The 21,629-nt window shown below is 38.1% G+C and overlaps 1 protein-coding gene across 1 annotated transcript in view; it reads left to right on the top strand.

Annotated features, from left to right (window-relative positions):
* SORCS2 (sortilin related VPS10 domain containing receptor 2) overlaps positions 1-21,629 on the top strand; it is a 241,126-nt gene that overhangs the window by 174,248 nt on the left and 45,249 nt on the right. Inside the window, exons 12-14 of the mRNA XM_027892263.1 lie at positions 8,325-8,401; positions 16,115-16,206; positions 17,535-17,642. Of these exons, the coding sequence (XP_027748064.1) occupies positions 8,325-8,401; positions 16,115-16,206; positions 17,535-17,642 (277 nt within the window). The remainder of the gene's footprint in view (positions 1-8,324; positions 8,402-16,114; positions 16,207-17,534; positions 17,643-21,629) is intronic.

Below are 21,629 nucleotides of genomic sequence, written 5' to 3'. Positions count from 1 at the left end.
CTGACTTGTGACTTAAGGACAGTTTTGATACTGTGCTTGAAAATCAGAGCTCAGAGATTACTGAATATTGTTTTAATTAAAAAAAATAAATTGTGAACAGCATTAGTACCTACAGCATTTGGGAAAATACAGTAATAGGATTTTACAATTGCATCTTTTTAAACTCATATTTACAAATAAAAATTCCACTCTATTAAAGTTGAATAAATAGTTCTCAGGAATGCATATTTTTAGCTTATTTACATATATAAATTGTGCAGACAGAATATTAAATTTTATAGCTGTATACAAAAGTTTTCTTTTAAATAACTGCTTTGCTCTCTTTAGGAAATGTAATAGGGGTTTGCATTTACATTTGATCATGCATTTTAATCTTGGCAACAACTTCTATTTGTCACAGCATCAGCTATGAAGTGTGTGTCAATTCATGTGCAAATTTTTACTATAAACTTACGAAGGACTTTTCTATGAAAAATGTTTAGAGAGGGATAGCTTTTTCAGGTACCAGTTTACAAAAATTACCTGTTTAGCTTCCTATCCAGATGGCAAATAAAGCAAGCGGTAAATTCTGCACATTCACACAAATTGAGGAAGTGCTGGAAAAGTTCTGTTTACTTTTTGTCATATCAGGCCCAAATACATTGCATACACTGTGATGAATTTCTATCATTTTTTCACAAAACTAGTATACTGGGATGCCTCTATAAAAGAGGATGAGGGAGCAGGGAGATGATTGAACATTTCCCAGTGCATTTTGAAGTGAACATCCTGCAATTCCTTTGAATTTTTCTCACATCAATGTGTTCCTCAGTTCTGATTCCCCACTTCCTCAGCTGAACACATCTTCAGCTTGCCAGGCAAAAACTGTCTGTCTGGGACATTTAAATACAAATTGGTTGTATATTTGTTTTACACTGGGACTACAAGCTTACAAACCATGAAATTTTAGCTTATTGTGCATTGCCTGAAGGGATGTTCTGACTGTATTAATTACCAATAATCCAGGCAAGGCACAAGTCTCTTTTTGGAGTAGGTAGGTCTGCATGTATGCTAAATTTAAGTGACTGGAAAAGATTTTTCATATTAGAAGGATTATCTAGGTGTTGCATATGGGGATTATTTCTTCTCACAGTAAGCATGTCTAAAGTCACATATAAAAATATGGGTAAACACAGTGATAAGTAGCACTTAAAAGATGCAAATTAATGGTAAATGGTACATTGAAGTAATCTCCTATATTTCACAGAATCACAGAATTACAGAATATGCTGAGTTGGAAGGGATCTACAAGGATCATTGACTCCAGCTCCTAACCCTGCACAGGACCATCCCTAAGAGTCACACCATGTGCTGGAGAGTATCATACAAATGCTTTTTGAACTCTGTCAGGTTTGGTGCTGTGACCACTTACCTGGGGAGCCTGTTCCAGAGCCCAACCACCCTCTAGGTGAAGAACCTTTTTCTAATATCCAACCTAAACCTCCCCTGACAGAGCTTCAGGCCATTCCCTTGGGTCGCTGGACCTTCCAAAATGCCTGGGCAAATAAGATTTTTAATTACCCTCTTGAGATCTGTATGTTATTGATACCTATACCACCTTTCTAGAGAGCTTGGCTGGACATCAGTCATCACTGAAATACATTGCTTGCTTTCCCATCTCTGTGCTAAACTGTCATGCACAAAGCCACAGACAGCTTGGAGAACTATGTTAAATGGTAGTTAATGCCTCTATGTTCTGATTTTTGTGACTGCCACCCTTGCAAGGATGGAATGTGTGATTTTACCCAGTTGTTTCAAATCAGCCTTTACTCAGGATGAGTAAAAAACCGAAAGAATTTCCTGTATCCCAAAGCACAGTTTGAAAAGGTTTATAAAAATGCAAGTAACAGAAATGAAAAATGACCACCCTTAATAAAAAGTTTAAAAACGCAGGCCATTTCCTTTTGCTTCCTGAATAGAAGCAGCAAGGTGTCAGAACATAACAACAGCAGTCATACTGGCTCCCAAAGGAGTACCCCAGACTCTGTGTTGTTGTTCATCAGTTTTTTTGCCAAAATGGAATTATAAATGAGCCCACCAACTCCTTTTGCTCATTTATCAAGAATCTATGTAACACAGTATCGGGGCTGTGTTGGTGGCAAAAGCCTTTGGGGGAGTGTTCAAGGACAAGTCAGGTGTATATGATCCCCCAGGTGCTGGTTTGGAGAAGACACACACATGAGAGTCTTCTCTCCTGTTCCTGTCATTTAGTTACAAAAAGAATATAAAATAGTATGATACAAACTTGAGAAGCTTCTGTATTACAAACAAAACTTCATGAAACTGGATTGGAAACACTCTGTCATGTGTCAGAGGAGTTTTCAGGTAATTTAGATCAAAAGTGATGTTAAAATGATGCCTTTTATAGCTCTGGCTAATACAACTTTGTCATGGTTGAAGCCCAGCTGGCAACTAAGAACCATACAGGCTGACACTCCCTCCAGTGGTATGGGGGGAAGAGAATGGAAAGGTAAAAGTGAGGACACTCATGGGTAGAGATAAGAACAACTTAATAACTGAAATAAAATAATAATAATTATAATAAAAAGGAAAATAACAAAGAGAAATAAAACCCAGGAAAGACAAGTGATGCAAATCAAAACAGTTGCTCACTTCCAACCAGCCAATGCCCAGTCTTTCCCTGAGCAGTGGTCCCCACACCAACCTCGTCCCTGTTTTATTGCTGAACTGGATGACATATGGCCTGGAATATCCCTTGGGTCAGTTGCGGTCAGCTGTCTCAGCTGTGTCCATTTCCAGTATCTTGTGCACCCCCAGAGTCCTCCCTGGTTGAGTGGGGTGAGGACTAGAAAAGGCCTTGACTTTGTGTAAGAGTTGCTCAGCAGTGACAAAAACATCCCTGTATTATCAGCTTCAGTGCAAATCCAAAACACAGCTCCGTACTAGCTGCTATGAAGAAAATTAACTCTACCCCAGCCCAAACCAGCACACGCCTGCAATTGATTACCCACTCCAGCCACAGTAACTTTTTCACTATGAACCTGAGTCACCTTCAGTGTATTAGATTACATTTACTTGTTACCCTGGATGAATGTTGAGATTTAACACAGACCCACTAAAATGGTAGAAAAGTTTCCATATTGTAGTGGCGCACCTGAGGAGTTACTGCAGATATTTACAGCTGTAATAAGAAGCACAGATTTTGGTGTGGCTCACTAGGCCAAAAGGACACTGATGGTTTTGGGTGTGTGGTACAGTCCAAACACTTGGTGGGTGGGAATGGTACTTAAAGACTGTAGGTGTTGCCTTCCAGTCTTGGGCTGAGCATAATTTGTTTCTCCCCTTCAGTGTCACTTGATCACAATGGCAGTTGTGCACATGTATTATTGGCTGCCACACTTACCACAAATATGTTTCATAATTCTCAGATATGACGTGGAAACATTCAGAATGTCTCAGTTCTACTTTGAGTGCTGCAGTGGCTTTTCATTTATTTATTTGCAATGTTACTAGTGTCAGGATTTTTTGCATTTAATTTGATGTGAATTGAAGCTGATGTAAAGGGGCTTATGGGGTGCCATTTCATGTGCTTTGTTTAGTTATCTGGCTTATCCAATAACATGACAAACTTTGAGGTAGCTAGAGCCTAAAATTATGTGCTTTATTTTAAATTTTGGAAAGTACAAAATGTTCCACATCGTTGATGTTATTTTTTATTAGAGTATTAAAAAATAAAGTTAAAACAATGTAACTTAAAATAGGGAAAACTCATAACCCTTGTGTGGCACGTTAAATAGAAAGGTTTACTAATAAAGTTGTATGGAGTTCACTTAGTTCTTTGAAGAACTTTATTTTATTCCAGTTCTACTTTTTCAGGCTAACAGCTCTTAGTGATATCTGTGGCTTAAGAAAGTCATCACACATCCCAGTGTGTTCCTGGAAATTTCCTTCTGCCTGTCACCTCTCAGATTTGGCTGCAGGGCTGCTTCCCACAGCAAATAGCCCCCTATGCTTTGCAGGAGCCTCCCTGTCTTCCCCAGTGCTGCGAGTTTTCTGCATTTGGCCTAAACTGCCTTTTCTTTCTAAATCCAGACACTGTTTTTCAGCAAGACATCTTCTGCAGGACCCACAGAGCAAACTCCAACTGCACTTAAAAGTTTTATCATTCTTTACAGAAAGGTTTTCTTAATCTGCTTGAAGACTTGACCTTACGAAGTTTGCAAAATTATGTCATATAATTGTGTCTCCTAGAAAATCTGGAAGTCATGAAAATTATAGCCTTCATTTATGACACAATTAAACATTGTGTCAGCAGTCAGAAATTCCTGCATGTACCTCTTCTGGGCTTTCACTCTTGGCCCAGGGATGGACTGCTTTCAAAGGTCAAACAGCACTTAAGTCCCTTCTCCCAAAGGAGTACCCCAGACTCTGTGTTGTTGTTCATCAGTTTTTTTGCCAAAATAGAATTATAAATGAGCCCACCAACTCCTTTTGCTCATTTATCAACAAAAGGCAGTGAAGGTAGAAGCAGAACTAGGAAAAGTTCATGTCTGTCTTTTAACAGAGCTGCAATTACAACACTGTTGCTAATATATTTCAGTCATTACCATATCAGCTGGATAGAAAAGACTTTTTAATGAAGCACAAGTTGATGCTGTTTAGTTTACAGACTAATTTTCCATTAGCAAGGCAATTTACCACTGAACTCTTTAAAACACATCTCCATAGCAATTCCTGAAATAAAGACCTACTCATGCAAGTAGATTTTAGTAAGTGGTGAAAAGAGGCAGAATAAACAGCATTTATCCAGGAGCAAAACTAACACTGCATTCATTAAAGATATCTATGCAAAAAAAGGTGTAGACTGACAGCAATACTTTAGATTCTAGCAAACAAATAAGTGTTTCTGTCCCATAGAAAACGTTCCATGAATAACTGCAGAAGCACAAGAATATACCCATTTGCAGATGCATAAACCAGTGAAAACTATAGAGAGGAAATTAAGAATAGCAAAAGAAATGTGTTTTTTATAAACAGCGAATCAAATCTCCCTTCCCTACCTTTAACCCTGAGAAGGTGATTTCTTGTTCCTATCTCCTTCTAGTGAGCAGATTAATCTTAAAGCTGTATTTGGACAGAAAATATAACTGAATTCACATGTGAAGTTTTCCTATTGGAAATGTCTCATTAGGTAATATTCATGGGAGGTTTATGTTGGATATTAGAAATAGGTTCTTCATCCAGAGAGTGGTTGGGCACTGCAACAGGCTCCCCAGGGAAGTGGTCACAGCACCAAACCTGACAGAGTTCAAGAAGCATTTGGACAATGCTCTCAGGCACATGGTGTGACTCTTGAGGTGGTCCTGTGCAGGGTTAGGAGTTGGATTCGATGATCCTTGTGGGTCCCTTCCAACTCAGTCTATTCTATGATTTTATGATTCAATGACTTTGTCATGTTTCACTGTTGGAGTTTTTTCTCTTATACTGGAAGATCTGCCTAAATGAATGCAACATGAATGTAAACAAAAAATGTTCAAGGACTACTGGACAGAATAGAACCAAAGTTGGAATCTGTTTTTTTAAAAATTAGCCTTTAGTTAGGTCTATGCTCTTTTGTCCTTAACACTGATTGTTGTAGCTTTCTGTCATTTATGTCATGTAGGTTTTGATTGCTGGTATCAGGGCCTTTGTTTCTAAAATCTAGACAGCCCTATGTAAAAATGATAAATAACCCTTCTGTGATCCATGTGATGGCCCTTGCCATCCCTGCTACTTGGACCAGCTGAGCAGGCAGAGCATTGGGAAGGTCAGCCCGTGTGCTGGACAGGTCCCAGTGCTGAATGAGGACTGGGCTGTTTTTTGAAGAGGAAGATGTTTGTGGGGAAAGAATAGGGGCTATTCACTCCACAGTTACCTGTTCTCTTTCCTTCCCGCTTGGAATAACTGCTGTTACACTCAATAGCAGTCATATGGGTCATCCCTGCACTTTGAGTCCAAGCTGGTTCTGGCACATTTTTGATCTTACAGGTTGTTGCACTCCAGATTTAAGTTATAAGCTGCCCAGAGTGGCTACATTTTATTTAAGACTTCTTTTAAAAGCCTTTTGGTTTGTTATAACCTTAAATTAGCACCCAGAAAAAGAGTCACACACTCTTCTGTAAGATAAATTCTTTTTAATTTAGTGAGAAAAATAAGTTATTTGGCAAAAGATTTTACAGGAATATAATACAAATACAACCAAGAAAAAATATTCCGCTAAAATACTTTGCACAAAGACCCATTCCACGGTAAACTTCTATTGCAAACAATCAGTATACTAGCTTTAGAAAAACACAATTAATTTGATTTAAGTTACAAGAGAAGGAAAAGAGTAAATGAAGAAAACAGATTAAAAGAGTAAAGAAAGAGAGAAGAAAGAGAGGAGAGAGGAAAGGAAAAATAGTTACCAACAAGATCTGATGGTTCTCATGGTTCAGGTTGCAGGAGAGGAGAGAAGAAGAGGCTCACATGGAGTCTCGTGTATTTATGGAGTTCAGTTTTCCCTCCCAGGCAGGATATCTGGTCAGTGCCTTCCAAGCCAGAGTGAGGTGTTCTGTAGCCAGTCACAGGCTGCAGGGGTGTGGTGTGTGCAAGCTACCAGGCAGGTCTGCCTTGACTGAGAGCCTGGCTGCAGGGCCTTCAGCTCTGCCGTGTGCTCTGCAGGGGCACAGCCGTGTTGGCTCTGCCGTGTGCTCTCAGCAGGGCTCATGCGCAGGCCTTACCATGGACCTGCAGGTGTAGGCATAGTCCTACACACACACACACACACACACACAGACACACTCACAATGAGTTGGTTCTGGCCCATATCAATAATTTGGTGAGATTTGGGTCCAGTATCTCACACAGGTCTTACATCTACTTCTTCCATAGGAGTTCGGTTCTTAAGCAGGTGGTCAGTCCTCACCACCTTCATCCATGCTGTACTGACCTTGTCAAATCTCATTACCTACAGGAACAGGGTCTTTTTTTTTCAAAATAACACAACCAACTGAATCTGTGCTGAATTATTTGATAAATGAGAGAGTGTAAAGTGGGTTGGAAAAATGAAAACCCAAGAATGGGCAGCAGCATCTTCTGAAATGTTAGATGCAATTGAAAGAAATTAAGTGACTTCTATAAATTCCCTGATTCAATATAAATATCCTAATCCTGTCCAGGATGTATTTAGGGTTAAATAATGTAGAGTTATACCACTAAATAGTGGACCACATGCAACCTTAATGGTCTAAATAGAGCATGTATTTTGGGCAGTGATTGCTATCATTCCTCTTGGGAACCTTTCAGCACTACTGAGCACATTCTGCATAAACAATTATGTTTTAGTGGTTAAAATCAGCTATTTATATAACACACAAGTGGAATTTCACACTGCTATCCTAATCTCAAGTGTTTTCTTTCACCGCCTCTTCTGTTTAAGAGGATCTGGTAACTTTCATCTTATTTCTACTGTAAAAATATGCAAACCATATATTTAAGTCAAAATCCCCTGGAGAATATCATTTAGAAGGAATATCGTGCCACGATTGCTTCTCCCCTAGAACATTGTAAACTGCCTGGTGGTTTCATAGTTTGCTGTTTGAAATCCCACATGTTAAAAGATGGAAATCTCAGTATTTGGGACTGCATCTACTATCATCTTCCACAAGTTTAACACTTATGTTAGATTTGCAGCAATCTGAATTGTCCTCAGTACTTTTTGTCCAAATATTCAGTAGCTTCCTAGTCAATATTTAGATAAATCAAGTCATTCTGCTTTCAATTCTTTTGCATTTACACTCTTTTCCAAAAGCCCTGTCCCCTCTTTTCGGTGTTACATATTTCACCAGATTCTAGATTTTGCTACCACTTCAGATAAAATATTTTATTTGAACATTTCAAGTTCAACATGAATACTTTTACAGGATATGATTTGGGTTAAGGTAAAGCTTCTGAGTTCATGGATGTTTCATACTTACATCTTAAATACGTGTTGTTTTATAATAATTTCTCACCATGCAGCAACAGAACTAAAATGCTGGTTTGTCTTCTGCATTTCAGTATTTGAATCAAGCTTCATTTCTCCCACCAATGGACAAGATAGTAATGGAAAGGAAGATTTTTAAAGTGTACATATATTTTTTTTAAAGGATTTTGCTGGTCCTACCAGAATAGAAGTAAGCCTGATCACCTGAGTTTAGTTCTTGCTTTGAGTTGGAAACTTCTTACTGTGACTGGCATCAGGACTAGATCCAATCTTCTTGCTCATTTTGGTGCAACACTTGTTTTCTCCTGTTTTATGACAGGTAACCTGGGGTCCCAGCTGGTTGAGTATAAAGAGGAGATGTATATAACATCTGACTGCGGGAACACATGGCGTCAGGTAGGAAACATCAAGGAACCTGGAAATAATTTTAATGTATCAAATGTGATGAGTTTTATAATGCTTAACTAATCTTTAGATACCCACTCTTTTGAAGGAGGTGGCTACTATTATCTTAATTTTGCTTGGAAACGAAGAGATTAAAGAGATGAAAATATTCGAATTTCATTGGGACCTGACAGCCTGATCAATTTGAGTCTCTGCAAATCCCTTCTTAAAGACCTTAAAAGTATCTTATGCAAAAAGCATAGCATCTGTTTAGGTTTTTAATAATTTAAATAATCTTCCTATGTTAATGGTGAAGTGGACTTGGGCAAGATCTTGCAGTACAAACATTCCAAGATAAAAGACATGGCTTAGGTACAAAGGCAGAAATTCTTCAGCTTCATAGTCTGAAAACTGTTATTTAAGCATAAACTTTGTTCTTCACTGAAACTGAGTGAAAACAGGTTTAAAAAAAAAAAACAAATACAAAAAACCCTTTGAGTGTCTTTTAATATGATTTAATAAATTCAGGGACTACAAATACCAAAGTGTTAAAAAGAGAACAGTGATGTAGTAATACTGTCTGAATTCTGGATGTCTTTTGCTTCCAGTACCTAGTATCAATTAAAGCATTGCATATTTATTATGTATCCTGAACTGCTTTGTCTCAGTGTGGTGAGTTCACTCTGGCTTAATGCCAGGTGCTCATCAGAATCACTTTATCAGTACCCTCCTCGGATGGACAGGTGAGAGAGAATATAAAAAAAGACTTGTGGGTCGAGATAAGTCACCAATTACTGTCACGGGCAAACCAGACTCAACTTGGGAAAAATTAATTTAATTGCCAGTGAATAACAGAGTAGGATAGTGAGAAATAAACCCAAATTTTAGAATACCTTTCCCCCACTCTCCCTTCTTCCCAGCTCAGCTTAATTCAGAGAGTTTCTACCTCCTCCCCATATCAGCATAGGGGGATGGGGAACTGGGTCTGTGGTGAGTTCACTGCGTGTTTTCTCACCCTGCATCCCTCCTCATGGGGAGGACTCCTCACATCTTCCCCTGCTCCAGTGTGGGGTCTATCCCACAGGTCATAATGAACACAACCAACTGAATCTGTGCTGCATTATTTGATAAATGAGAGAGTGTGAAGTGGGTTGGAAAAATGAAAACCCAAGAAGGGGCAGCAGCATCTTCTGAAATGTTAGATGCAATTGAAAGAAATTAACTGACTTCTATAAATTCCCTGATTCAATATAAATATCCTAATCCTGTCCAGGATGTATTTAGGGTTAAATAATGTAGAGTTATACCACTAAGTAGTGGACCACATGCAACCTTGATGGTCTAAATAGAGCATGTATTTTGGGCAGTGAGCAACTGAGTCCTTCCCATGGGTTGCAGTTCTTCATGAACTGCTCCAGCATGGATCCCTTCCACAGGGCAGTCCGTCAGGAAGAGGCTGCTCCAGCATGGATCCCTCATGGGGTCACAAGTCTTACCAACAAACTTGCTCCAGCACAGGCTTCTCATGGGGTCACAGCCTCCTTCAGGCATCCACCTGCTCCATGGGCTGCAGGTGGATCTCTGCCCCACCATGGGCCTTCATGGACTGCAGGGACAGAGCTGCCTCACCATGGCCTGCACCATGTGCTTTAGGGGAACCTCTGCTGGGGCAGCTGGAGCACCTCCTCCCCCTCAAAGGACTAAAGCATGTCAAAAAACAATTTCATTTCAGGTAAAATAGTGGTTTAATGTTTAGCTGTAATCAAATATAGTTATTTTCTGAGAACAATTAAGTGTGAAAATGTTCTCAGTAGTGTTACTGAGCTTGCGGAATTTAAGGTTAAAAGAAGAAAATACGGTCAGTTTCTTATATTGCTATTGTAGGATGCCATTAATACTCCGCTTTTAAAAGGACATTTAAAGATAAATGGGTTATTTTTGCCATGAGAATGTCTTTTAATGTTTAAAGGATAAAATTTTATGCCAAATTCCTGCTTGAAACCTAGAATATGATAAATAGGTGTTTAAATGCAAAAGTCTTCCAGGATTTACAGTGGGCACTGTGTTGTTCAATACTTCATAGAGGTCTCTCTCATAATTTATTGTTAGTATTTGCCAAAGTGTTACAGTTTTTCTAGGGTTAAAAATAAGAAGAAAAGAGTGAAGGGGATCAAATCCATATTTTACTGCTTTTTATTTGTAAGACACTCAGGTAAATGATATGTGTTGCAGCTTGACCCTAAGGTGCCTATTCATGCTATAAAACCGAACACAGACTGATCCCTCATTGCAACAGTAGAAATTGAGAGCACCATTGCTAGCTTTATTTTAATTAAAACTGCTTCCAAGCCCTTGAAAGAGCTTGCTCAATCCTAATATTTGCAATCAGAATTAAATTGTAGATTATTGCATGTATTTTATGGCTTCACTGCTCACGACCAAACAGTTCTTCCAGATGACAGCAGTACATTTCGTTTCTCTGTTGGAGTTCATACAATGACAGAGAAGGCTTCAGTCAGGTGATTTGGGAATTTAAATAATTAAGTAAACTGCAGGCCTTGTGAGCTGGTGAATACAGAACAAATCCCATGCTTTGAAATGACTCTTCATCTGAGTTTAAGTTTCTGACTTGGAGACTGTGGTTGTCATTAGTGAGTGCCTGGCACCTTTCTCATGTGCTCACAAGGTGTTTCAGGGCTGTTCACAGACTAGAGGATGAGCAGTCTATGCTTGTGTATAGAGACAGAGCAGAGCAGAAAAGTAAACATAAGAGACTTAGGAGAAAAGACAGTTCAAGGAATTAATTAAAAGCTTTCTTCAAATAATAGCACTATTGGTTCATCATAGGAATATAGAACTGTGGGGAAGGTCAAAGATCATGTAATTCAACCATGTGCTCTGAGACAACATCAAATGTACTAGGAACATCTCTGCAAGAAGTATTTGTTAATCTCTCACTGTAGGAGATTCAGGCTACATGGTGTTTCACCATTCTTCATAGATTTTTCTAAATATTTTACATAAGCGGACTGTTCCTTTTGCTGTTGTTCTTAATGTTTCACAAATTCTACAAGGTAATTTCTTCTTATCTTTAGAGAGGAGTGGTTTCCTGTCACCTTTGAATAACTTTTTAGATGTTGAAATGTGATTATCAGGTCTACCCAGACTGTAGGAATTTTCCCCTTGGAAACAGCAAACTCAAATCCACTGATTTTCCAAGTGAATCAAATTTCTAAAGTGCTGCGCTTTTTTCCCCCTTTTTCTTTATATTGGACTATCTAATATGACATGTCTCTCCTAAAGCATGGTAAAACCAAATACAAAATTACAAATTTTATCAGTACTATATCGAACAAAATGATTACCCTTGATGTTTTGACGTTACTGGCACTCCATTTCAGATTTCTCCTCCTTGCAATAGCATCACATTGTTGATGCAAATCCGGCTTGTGATTCTTAACTGGAGCCAGTCCCTCAGTTTGTAATACATTCTCACTTTAACAACAATCTGCTGATCATTTTCTTTCCATAATTTCTTAACTAGCTGTATATACTTAAATGATTTTAAGGCTCATGGGGGTACTTCTTGCTCTCTACGATTACCTGTAAGGAGGTGGGTGTTGGTTTCACCTCCCAGGTAATAAGCAATAGGACAAGAGGAAACAGCCCATCTTGAACCAAGAGAGGTTTAGACTGGATATTAGGAAAAATTTCCTCACTGAAAGGATGTTCAGGCATTGGAACAAGCTGCAGGGAAGTGGCTGAGTTACCATCCTTGGAAGTCTTCAAATAGCATATACCTATCGCACTTAAGAACATGATTTAGTAGTGAACTTGAAAGTGCTCAGGGTTCATGGTTAGACTCAATGATCTTAGAGGTCTTAATGAATTTGCGATTCTATGATTTGACCTGAACCCATATTTCCATAGCTTGCATATGTTGTGGTCATTGGAGAGTTCAGGAAGACTTACATGTAAACACATCCAGTGTTTACAGATAGAAATAAATCCCTAAATGAGAGTTTTGTGAAATTAGGTAAATAATGGGGAAAAATGAAAATGTTTGGGGAAATAATGGAAGTTTGGTGAGGAGGATTATAAACGCAGTCAGATGACGTGCAGCTCAGGTGTCAAAACCCACATATATTGTTGTTTGGCCTTGTGTGTTGGACAAGTAGAACATCTGTGTTTAGATAACATAGGCCTGTGGTAGACTTAGAGGCACACTATCACACATACTTGAGACCCCCTGAAAGACCAAAACAGAGTGGTAAATTATGGCTGAGCAAACTCCTGAAATATTGGTGAAAACAGCAGAGTGGGTGATCCTTTAGCATGGATCCTTTAGCATGGATCCTTTAGCTCTTCAGTTCCTGCATTCCCACTTGTGTGTCTCTGCCCAAATGCTGCTTCAGCCCCAAGTTGGCCAGGTAATGAGAATAAATTTACTCTTTGCGTTTCATCTGTGTCTTTGTGGTTGTTCCTGTGTCCTGACTCTGCCAGCTCATGCAAAAAGTAAAAACAAGGCTTGTGATTATAAATAATCACAATACCACTTGTGTTGGCTCTAGTTGTTCTTCTACCTTTCTGTTGCATGGTGCCTGAGCTGCTTGTTGGAATATCTTGAAACCATCACTCTTTTTTAAGAAAAACTGAAATTCATAGCTATGTACTGTACAACATTCCACTGCAAACAGCAGTAGTTTAGGAGCTGATTGATAAGCAGTTAGACATCCATGCAGCAGCAGTAGACTGGTCTGTAGGAGAAGGGAATCTCACCTGGACACTATCATGAACTGCGTGGGCTTAGAATCAGAATCATAGAGTCGTAGAACTGTTTAGGTTGGAAAAGACCCTTAAGATCACTGAGTCCAAATATTAAACTAAGTGCCAAGTGGACCATGAAGGCGTAGCCTAAAGTGATCTCATGGACCAGATAAGTTTATTTGAAAGGTTTCCCTCTCTATTATACCAGGAAAACAGTATCACAAAATGTGTTAATGAACATGAAATGTTAGGATACTCTGTTAAGTGCTAAGGATGACCTTGTGTATATGTATGAGTGGTTTTATTTTTTTCAAATACTAAGTTTTATTCACAGTTGTGGTTGGTGTTGCTATTTCAACAGCGTCTGTTACACCACTGTACTTGAAATAGGACAAACAGTAAGAAAAAGGTCTGGCTTTCAAAAGAAATGGCATAAATAAAAGGAAAATATCAGCAAAAACCTTTCATATTTGATCTGCTACCAAAGTAGCTCTTGTAGCTGCAAAATGCTCAGTTAAACTAATAAACAGAAAGCCTGTTGTATGTCTAGGAACTGAATGAAGATCTCTGGAACTTTAGTTTGGTGCCTTTTTTTGTTGGAATATTATTTCTCTGTATTAAATTCTTTTGGCATCAAAGCAACTTGGAAGACCTCGTTTAAGCAAAAATACTTGTTTTCCTGCAGACATCTCAGGAGATGGATTGTAACAATATTAAGCACAGCAAAACACGCTACAATTCCAGCCTTTTAACTCTGGGAAGGTCCAGCTGGCTCATTCTGTGTAGGAAAACTTCTGTTTCCAGATTTTAATCTAGAAATCAATGACATTTGATGAGAGAAGCAAGTGAATTTGGGATTTTTTGGTTATTTTTGAAACTTCTGCATTGCAGAGTAAAATTGTGTGGCATATATTTCTTTAGGATCATTTCAATGTGATTTCATGGAGTTTTAGTAATTGCACCCAACAGATATTCTGACCTGAAATAGCTACTGAAGTTGTTGGGACAGACACAGAAACATTTAGAGCAGAGAGGACAAGGGGAGAGAACAGAAGTTGATATTATGATTATAAGACAAATAATGTGCTTGAAAATTACATAAATAGGTTATAAAAATCTTATTGCTTAGTGGCCTGCTACTACTAAGGATCAGAACACATTTATTTCCTGGCTTTAGTTAGTGGAGTGAAAAATATCAAAATTTGTGGCTTGCTGTGAACAGGTATGTTCTCGGTTTTGAACTTCAGCTCTGACACTGGGATCACCTTTGCCTAAATCCTTTGCAAACTGTTTGTCTTGCTTTCTTTTCCAGAAAGTAGAGATAAATATTTACTTTTATGCATGAAATTTTTAATTCTTTTCAATATATTGAAGATGAATTCCTTCCATAAGGAATTTCATACAGTTTGGTTATAAAATGTTTGAAGTATGTGCAAGAAAATTATGATATAATTAGGGTATTAATATGCATGTAATGTGTCTGCTGTGCTAAAGCAGGGTACTAAAATGGTACACGAGGAACTGCTGTGCTGCTTCTCTGGGAAGAACTTATTTGGGTAAAGTGGTACAGATACCAGCTTCCTTTATCTTCATTATGATGGTGAAGCTTTGGGAGACTTCATTGTCCCAGCATAAACTGTTGCATTATGGTTTGAGCAGAAGTTCAAACAAAGTTTAGAGGAGGATCAAAACTCTGCTTGCTTTTCTGACTCTAACTGATCTCATCCTTTTGAAGTGCACCTAAAATTAATGTCTGTCCTTTACTGAATTCTCTTCTAAAATATGCAGCTGTGTGGAATAAGTAGATAGGACTATAAATGCCTCATATCAGGGTTTCGCCTGTAAATCTGCAACACTGAAAAACTGATCAGACACTTGAAGCCCTAGGATTCCCATAAATATGTTCTTACTAGATGAGAGGAAGACTGAATTCTCAACCCAAATTAAATGCTTATTTTTTTGAAATGCTTATTATTTTTTGAAGTAACTGTGTGTGTGCTTTATGATATTTTCACTGCAGCTCTGGTTCAGTCTTGCTGATACATCCTCTAAATGTAACACTCAGTTTTGCCAAAAAAAAAAAAAACAACATTTGTATTATCAGTATTTTTTCATTGACATGGCAAAGTAAAGCTAACCTTTATGGTTTTCACCTTTGCTTTGTGAAAGTGTGTAGGAGACATGTTTGTCTAGTCTGTATGATAACTCTCACCTTTCCTCTTGCTCTTGTGTTAAATAAACTTTCACATGTTGATAACACAAGTAAACCATGTCTTAAAACAGATTTCAGATGTAAGAAAGGGAAGGTATCTACCTGTGGATTTATTCTGGTACTACTGATGGCTTCTAGAAAAGGAATTTAAATAATTTGGGAAACTTTTAATCAATTATACCATTAAGTCAAGTATTACATGTATTTTTGTTCAAAACTCAGAGTGGCCTCCATGGAAAGTCACACATTTGAACTTAAATAAATCACTGATACTGGAAATGCAGAAAACATGCTTGTACCAACTATTTAAAGTTCTATAGTTTCAGGGTAATGTGAGAAAGTCAGGAACAGCAATACTTTTGCTATTTTTCTTAGAACTAAACTACAAAGCATTTTATTCTGCAAGATATGGCAAATACCAAAGTAAGGTGATAGGTCACTTGGTGATATATAATAGGAAGGAATGCAGAATGCATACTTCAGAAATATCAGCTTGGGCTAAAATCACTTTAGGCAGTTTAATCTGACTGTGATTTGAACCTGAACGTTTTGTGATTCACCTACTTAACTTCCTTTTCTTTTACAGCTGGAACAAATACAGGAGTTAACCTGACTTTTATGTCCTATTCAGTTTGAAGTGTGGATATTGTAAAACATAAAAGTCTATTAATCCTTGTTTGCTTGTACATTTTATTTCAGCTGTTTTGTGCATTTGCTTAGCTGGCCTTTTTTTGTCTGACTTGTAGGTCTTTGAAGAAGAGCACCATATCTTGTACTTGGACCATGGTGGAGTTATTGTGGCTATCAAAGACACCTCTATCCCTCTGAAAATACTCAAGTAATCCTACAGTTAATTAGAGTAGAGCTATTGAGTATTCAAGACCTCAGGCAAAATTCAGAGTTAAAGATAAGCATTTTAACACGATCATGTATGAAAAACAGGTGGAGTCAGCTTAATTTAACAATCATTAAGCCAATAAAATGCAGTTGGATATTTTCTTAAAGATTATTTCATGGTGCTGAAGGTAGCATGGCATAATGCATTAATCTTAATAAAATTTTCTTGCATCAGTGTGGGGTTTTTTTGCTTAAAAGGCTATTCTGGGACTCTACAGTACAAGCTATGTTCAGCATGATTGTTATTTTCTACTGTTTGACACCAGCAGTGCATGTCAATGATGCTCAACCTGTGATGCGTATGTGGCTTAGGTATGCAGTCAGGATAATTCATTGGTACTGTAATAGATCTCTGTCTTCTCCAAGGGTCACAGTGAAATTGGAGAATAGCCCTGAGTAGCTCTGGCAAGACTTTGAAAATCAAGAGGCAAAGTTACGTGTAATACGGTCTGCCAGAAGCACAGTTTGTAGTGTGCAAAGATCCTGTCATACAGTGGTAATGCAGCAAGTGGCTTTCTCAGCTTCTTTGGCTGAGAAGGAAAGGTTTGCTGCAAAGCATTTTGTTATAAAATATCAAGTTTTAGACTGCATGACAGTGCAGCAAAATATAGTAGCCTTATATAATGGCATGCAGAACTGTAATTCTCAGCATAAAAGCCTGTAAGAGATCTTTATCACTTGTGACTAGGTTCTATTTTGCAGAATTTTATACAGTAATAGGAACTAGGATCTGTACCTGGTTAGCAGGTACAGACTTCAATTCCTAAATTTTGGATGTACTGAATATCTGAAATATGTTTTGTGGATTCATCAGCATCTTCTGCAAATTTTTAAGTGGCTGGTAGCAGCCAGGGAGGGCCATCATCATCTCGATGCCTGCAGTTACTGCATCTCCCACATGTTTTAGCAGTTGGGATCTTTTGCCTCTCATGTTTCACTGACCTCTGCTTAACAGGTCTCTAGTCAGAGACTACTAGAAAGAATGAAGTGTAAATTAACTTGCTTTTGAACCCATAAGGTAGGAAGATAGTTTGTTGACAGAGCTCAGTTTTTGTCTCCCTGAGAATTTTTATTGTTGTGGCAAATTTATGATACATCTTCTCATAAAGATGTGAACTGTTGGATATGATGCTGAAAAAAGATTGTTAATATGATACACTGTCTAAGCATATTGTATTTTTGTGATCAAAAATCCTAGGCTTTACTAGTGAGGGTTTTTTCTCTAATAAGTGAATTCAATAAATGAAAACCATTTCTGCTTTTTTACAGGTTCAGCATAGATGAAGGCCAGACTTGGAGCACACATAATTTTACCAGCACTTCAGTCTTTGTAGATGGATTACTTAGTGAACCTGGAGATGAGACACTGGTCATGACGTAAGGTTTTGGTTTCATCGCTGCTCTCAGAGCTCTCTCTGCTTATGCGCTTGAGCATATTTTCAGTTTTGTATGTTTGAGATAGTCCTTGAGTCAGTGACTTTTGCTTCTTGCAGTCACACAGACTCTTCCACTGATGTTCAAACTGCCCTGGTATGTAATCTGACTTAGAAATTATCTGAGTGCAGTATTTCAGATTAAAAGGATTATATTTTCAGGTAAAAAAGATTATATTCATTTAAAATCTTAGTAAGATACCACCAGGGAGAGTGGAATAATAAGACTGCAATACAAATCTTAAAAACTTACGGGGAAAAAAAAAATTCCTCCATTTTATTTCCCTACAGATTTTTAGTCAGACATCAAAAACGTTAAATATCTATTGTCTTCACAGTGTAAGCAACTATATTGTTGTCCTAGTAACTAGCATTGCAGTACTTTGTGTAACCAAGCACTGTGCTAACAAATGCTTGTTTTTATTCTGTACAGTGACTGAGGCAGATGCCGTGAATAGAGTTAAAAATAGCCAAATTCTGCAGCTCAGGCCCCTGTTTATCTGTCTTTTTCCAAAGGGCCAGGGACATCTGGATCTGAGCTGCAGGCTTTGCTCCATCTCCACGATAAATGCCAATATTTTAGAAGTGTCTGAGAGTAAGAAACACCTGTCCAGTTTAGGAGAAAGGCACATGCTGGCTGCAGCCAGAAAGGGGAATGCACTCAGAGATGTGCAGGTTGTTGTACATGCTCCTATCACAGCAGTTTGTGCGATCCTTTATCCTTGAGCTCAGTGTGTTCATGACAAGCTTTTTCTCCTAGGAATTACAGATAGAGGTACCTTTGACCACTAGCATTTTCCCCAGGGAAAAATAAATTAACAGCCCAATGTGGACTTGTGTAAAGGACCCTCAGCAAAACAGAAATCCTACCCAATGTACTTAAAAGCATTGTGCTGACTCCATAATGCCTTACTGCACAGGGGTGAATTTGGTCTCTAGTTATTTCTTTCTTTCTCCACTGCCTCATTTATCCTCCATTATACATCTATGACCTGAGAAGAACAGGATTATACCACCATCTTTCCCCTCTCTCAAACACAGGTTTATTTATGGTATAATACATGCCACATGAAGACACTTATGCCTCTGAATGAGGTATTTCCATTCACTTCAGTAAAAGCAGAGGGATCAAAAGCTTATCCTAAACTGTGCTTACTGGCAGATAAAACGATTTGTGATGACTATATGCTCTGGGTTGTTTTTTTTCTTATTAAGTATCATTATAACAGTGATTTGGTGAAGATGTGTTTAAATACTGGCTGAATGGGCTAAAGAGCTCTTGTAAAACATGATGCATTTTTAAAATCATCAATCTGAAATATATAAAACTGTAGCTAGTTTTGATACATGAACCCAGACTGACATAAAAGCATCATATGACGTATATTTCTAAAGGCAGAACAAGAGTCTGACTCCAGCATCACAATGCCAGGCTTGTAGGATCTTACTTTTTAGGGAGTTCTACAGAACATGGAGGACATCAAACACTTAATATCACAGACTGGCCCCGAAAATACTTGCAACCTTCCTGCCAGAATTTAAAGATAATGAGAAGAATAAACCTGCAGTGTGTGTTGTATTGATGCTGTTGTATCAGCTTCCTTGTCTCTCCTGCTGCTTTTGATTGTGGCTTTACCTTAAGGGTGATGTTGTCAGCCCAGTGGTGCTCAGTCTGACTTTATGTCAAGACCTTTTGTCGTTCTGTCCAACTCACTTCATTTTCTCTGAAAACTTATTCTTGCACTAAGTTGTTATGCTTGAGTTGATCTATAGTGATTTGCTGGTTTCGAGTAATGTCATCCCCTGATACACATTCCCTGGGAAAAAAAACAAGAATCAACTATGCCATATTTTACTTTTTATTAAATAAAAATTCCTTCTGAGTAGAACATGGTAAGATGAACCTGTGTATGGTAATGGAAATAAATAAGTAGTGTCTTTCACCTTGAGGAATCTCCAAATCCATTACTAAGGACCTAGTCTGACATTTTTCAATAGTATGGGAATTTGATTTTCTCCCTTTAGTATGAAGTTTTTTTGAATAAAGACTTTGAATAAAGAGCCCACTGTCAAAATGTACATAAATTAGGAGACAGAGCATAATTCTGAATTGGGAAGGTAATAACTGGAAAAGTCTGCGGCAAAATTGAGGAACAGACAGTATTTTATTTAAAGCTTCTAGAATAAACTCACAAAGGAGTCAAAGAATATTTTTCTTCTACAGAAAATGACTGTTACAGTAGGGTAAAGTCCTAGTTCCATTGAAGTCAACTTAGAGATTTCCTTCAAAGTTTTTAATGTGTATTAAAAGAAAAAAAAATAAAACCAAACATAAAATTATTATCTGGGAAAGATATTAAAGGACATGTTAATGCTAACTGTAAGAGAGATTTCTCATCCTCCAGCATGCTGTCTGGGATATTGACCTGACTTGGAAGTGACTTGCATTTAAATTCCAGTTCTGTCTTAACTTATCCAAAGTCAGAGAATCAGAGAATCACAGAATGCTTTGGGTTGGAAGGGCCCTTCAAGATACCCAATGCCCCTGCCATGGGCAGGGTCACCTTTCACTAGACTAAGTTGCTCAGAGCCCCATCCAACCAGGCCTTCAACACTTCCAGGGATGAGGTATCCACAACTTCTCTGGGCAACCTGTTCCAGTATCTAACCTTGCTACCAGTGAAGAATTTCTTCCTAATATCCAATCTCAACCTACTCTCCTTCATCTTAAGGCCATTCCCCCTTGTTCTATCACTACACTCCCTTGTGAAAAGTCCCCCTCCAGCTCTCTTGTAGGTCCCTTTCAGTTACAGGAAGGTATCCCTGGAGTCTTCTTTTCTCCAGGCTGAAGAACTCTTTCAAGCGGGTCTTCATAGGGCAGGTGCTCCAGGCTTGTTGAACTTAATGAACTCTATACAGGCTGTCCTCTCAAGCCTGTCAAGGTCCCTCTGGATGGCATCCTTCTCACCACACAGTTTAGTGTCACTGGCAAACTTGCTGGGAGTGTACTCGATCCCACTGTCCATGTCTCCAGCACCAGTCCCAATACTGACCCCTGAGGAATGTCACTCATCACTCTGTTCCATTCTAAAATGAAGTGGTCTGTTAAGCTTTACTGAAGAGGCAGGAGAATGTGGACCTGGTTGCCTCAAGTTTTCATTTTGGAAAGTTTTGTGTTTTCTCCAAAACAGAGAAGAAAACCAAATGTGGACTTGTCAAAAGTTTTCATAAAACTGACTTGTCATCTGCCAGTCAACATTAATCTAAATCATTTATCCAAATCCCCTGCGGTATTCAGAACATGTACACAAGTGCCAAGGAAAATATATTTTATTCCATTGTGCTCTGCAAAAGACCTAGTTAAGATTTTTAGGAGTTTTAAGTAGTAAAGTATTCAAAAACTTTAGGAAACTCATTCTGTATAAAAATCAAATTCTAAAGAGACCTAGTTAGGAGTTTTTGGAAAGATAAGTAATAAAGTATTCATACAGTTTAGGAAACTTGATCTGTGTGAAAATCACCTTCTAAATGAAGAGCTCAAATCTGCTATTTATTTTTACTTAAATGAATAAGTAGTTTTTGCTGAGAAATTTTCTCGACTAACTGATATATTTTTATCAAAATAGTGCATGGTCTAGTAGGTTTTGTTTTGTGCTAAATTCTGTAAGAATGAAAGTTACTGCAACCCAGTTTTATACTTAACAATATCTTATAGTTGGGAAAAATTACTTAATAACACTGGATTGAGTAACTACCTAACAGTGCAATAGGAAGAATTTTTGTGTGTCTGAAATACTGATGTTCCTCTTCAGAGGAATTAGTTGGTGTAATAAAAGTTTCAAGCCTTTTAAAATTGCTTCTAAATCACATTTCAGCTTCAGAGAGCGTTTCCCAAACCAGGTTATTTAGGTTGCAGCGTAAACCCAGTAGG

Source organism: Empidonax traillii, unplaced genomic scaffold (assembly GCF_003031625.1).
Source record: "Empidonax traillii isolate 1590-97213 ecotype Southwest subspecies unplaced genomic scaffold, ASM303162v1 scaffold343:size799674, whole genome shotgun sequence".
Taxonomy (NCBI): domain Eukaryota; kingdom Metazoa; phylum Chordata; class Aves; order Passeriformes; family Tyrannidae; genus Empidonax; species Empidonax traillii.
The sequence above is the reverse complement of the archived record's forward strand: the minus strand, read 5'-3'. Positions and strand labels throughout refer to the sequence as shown.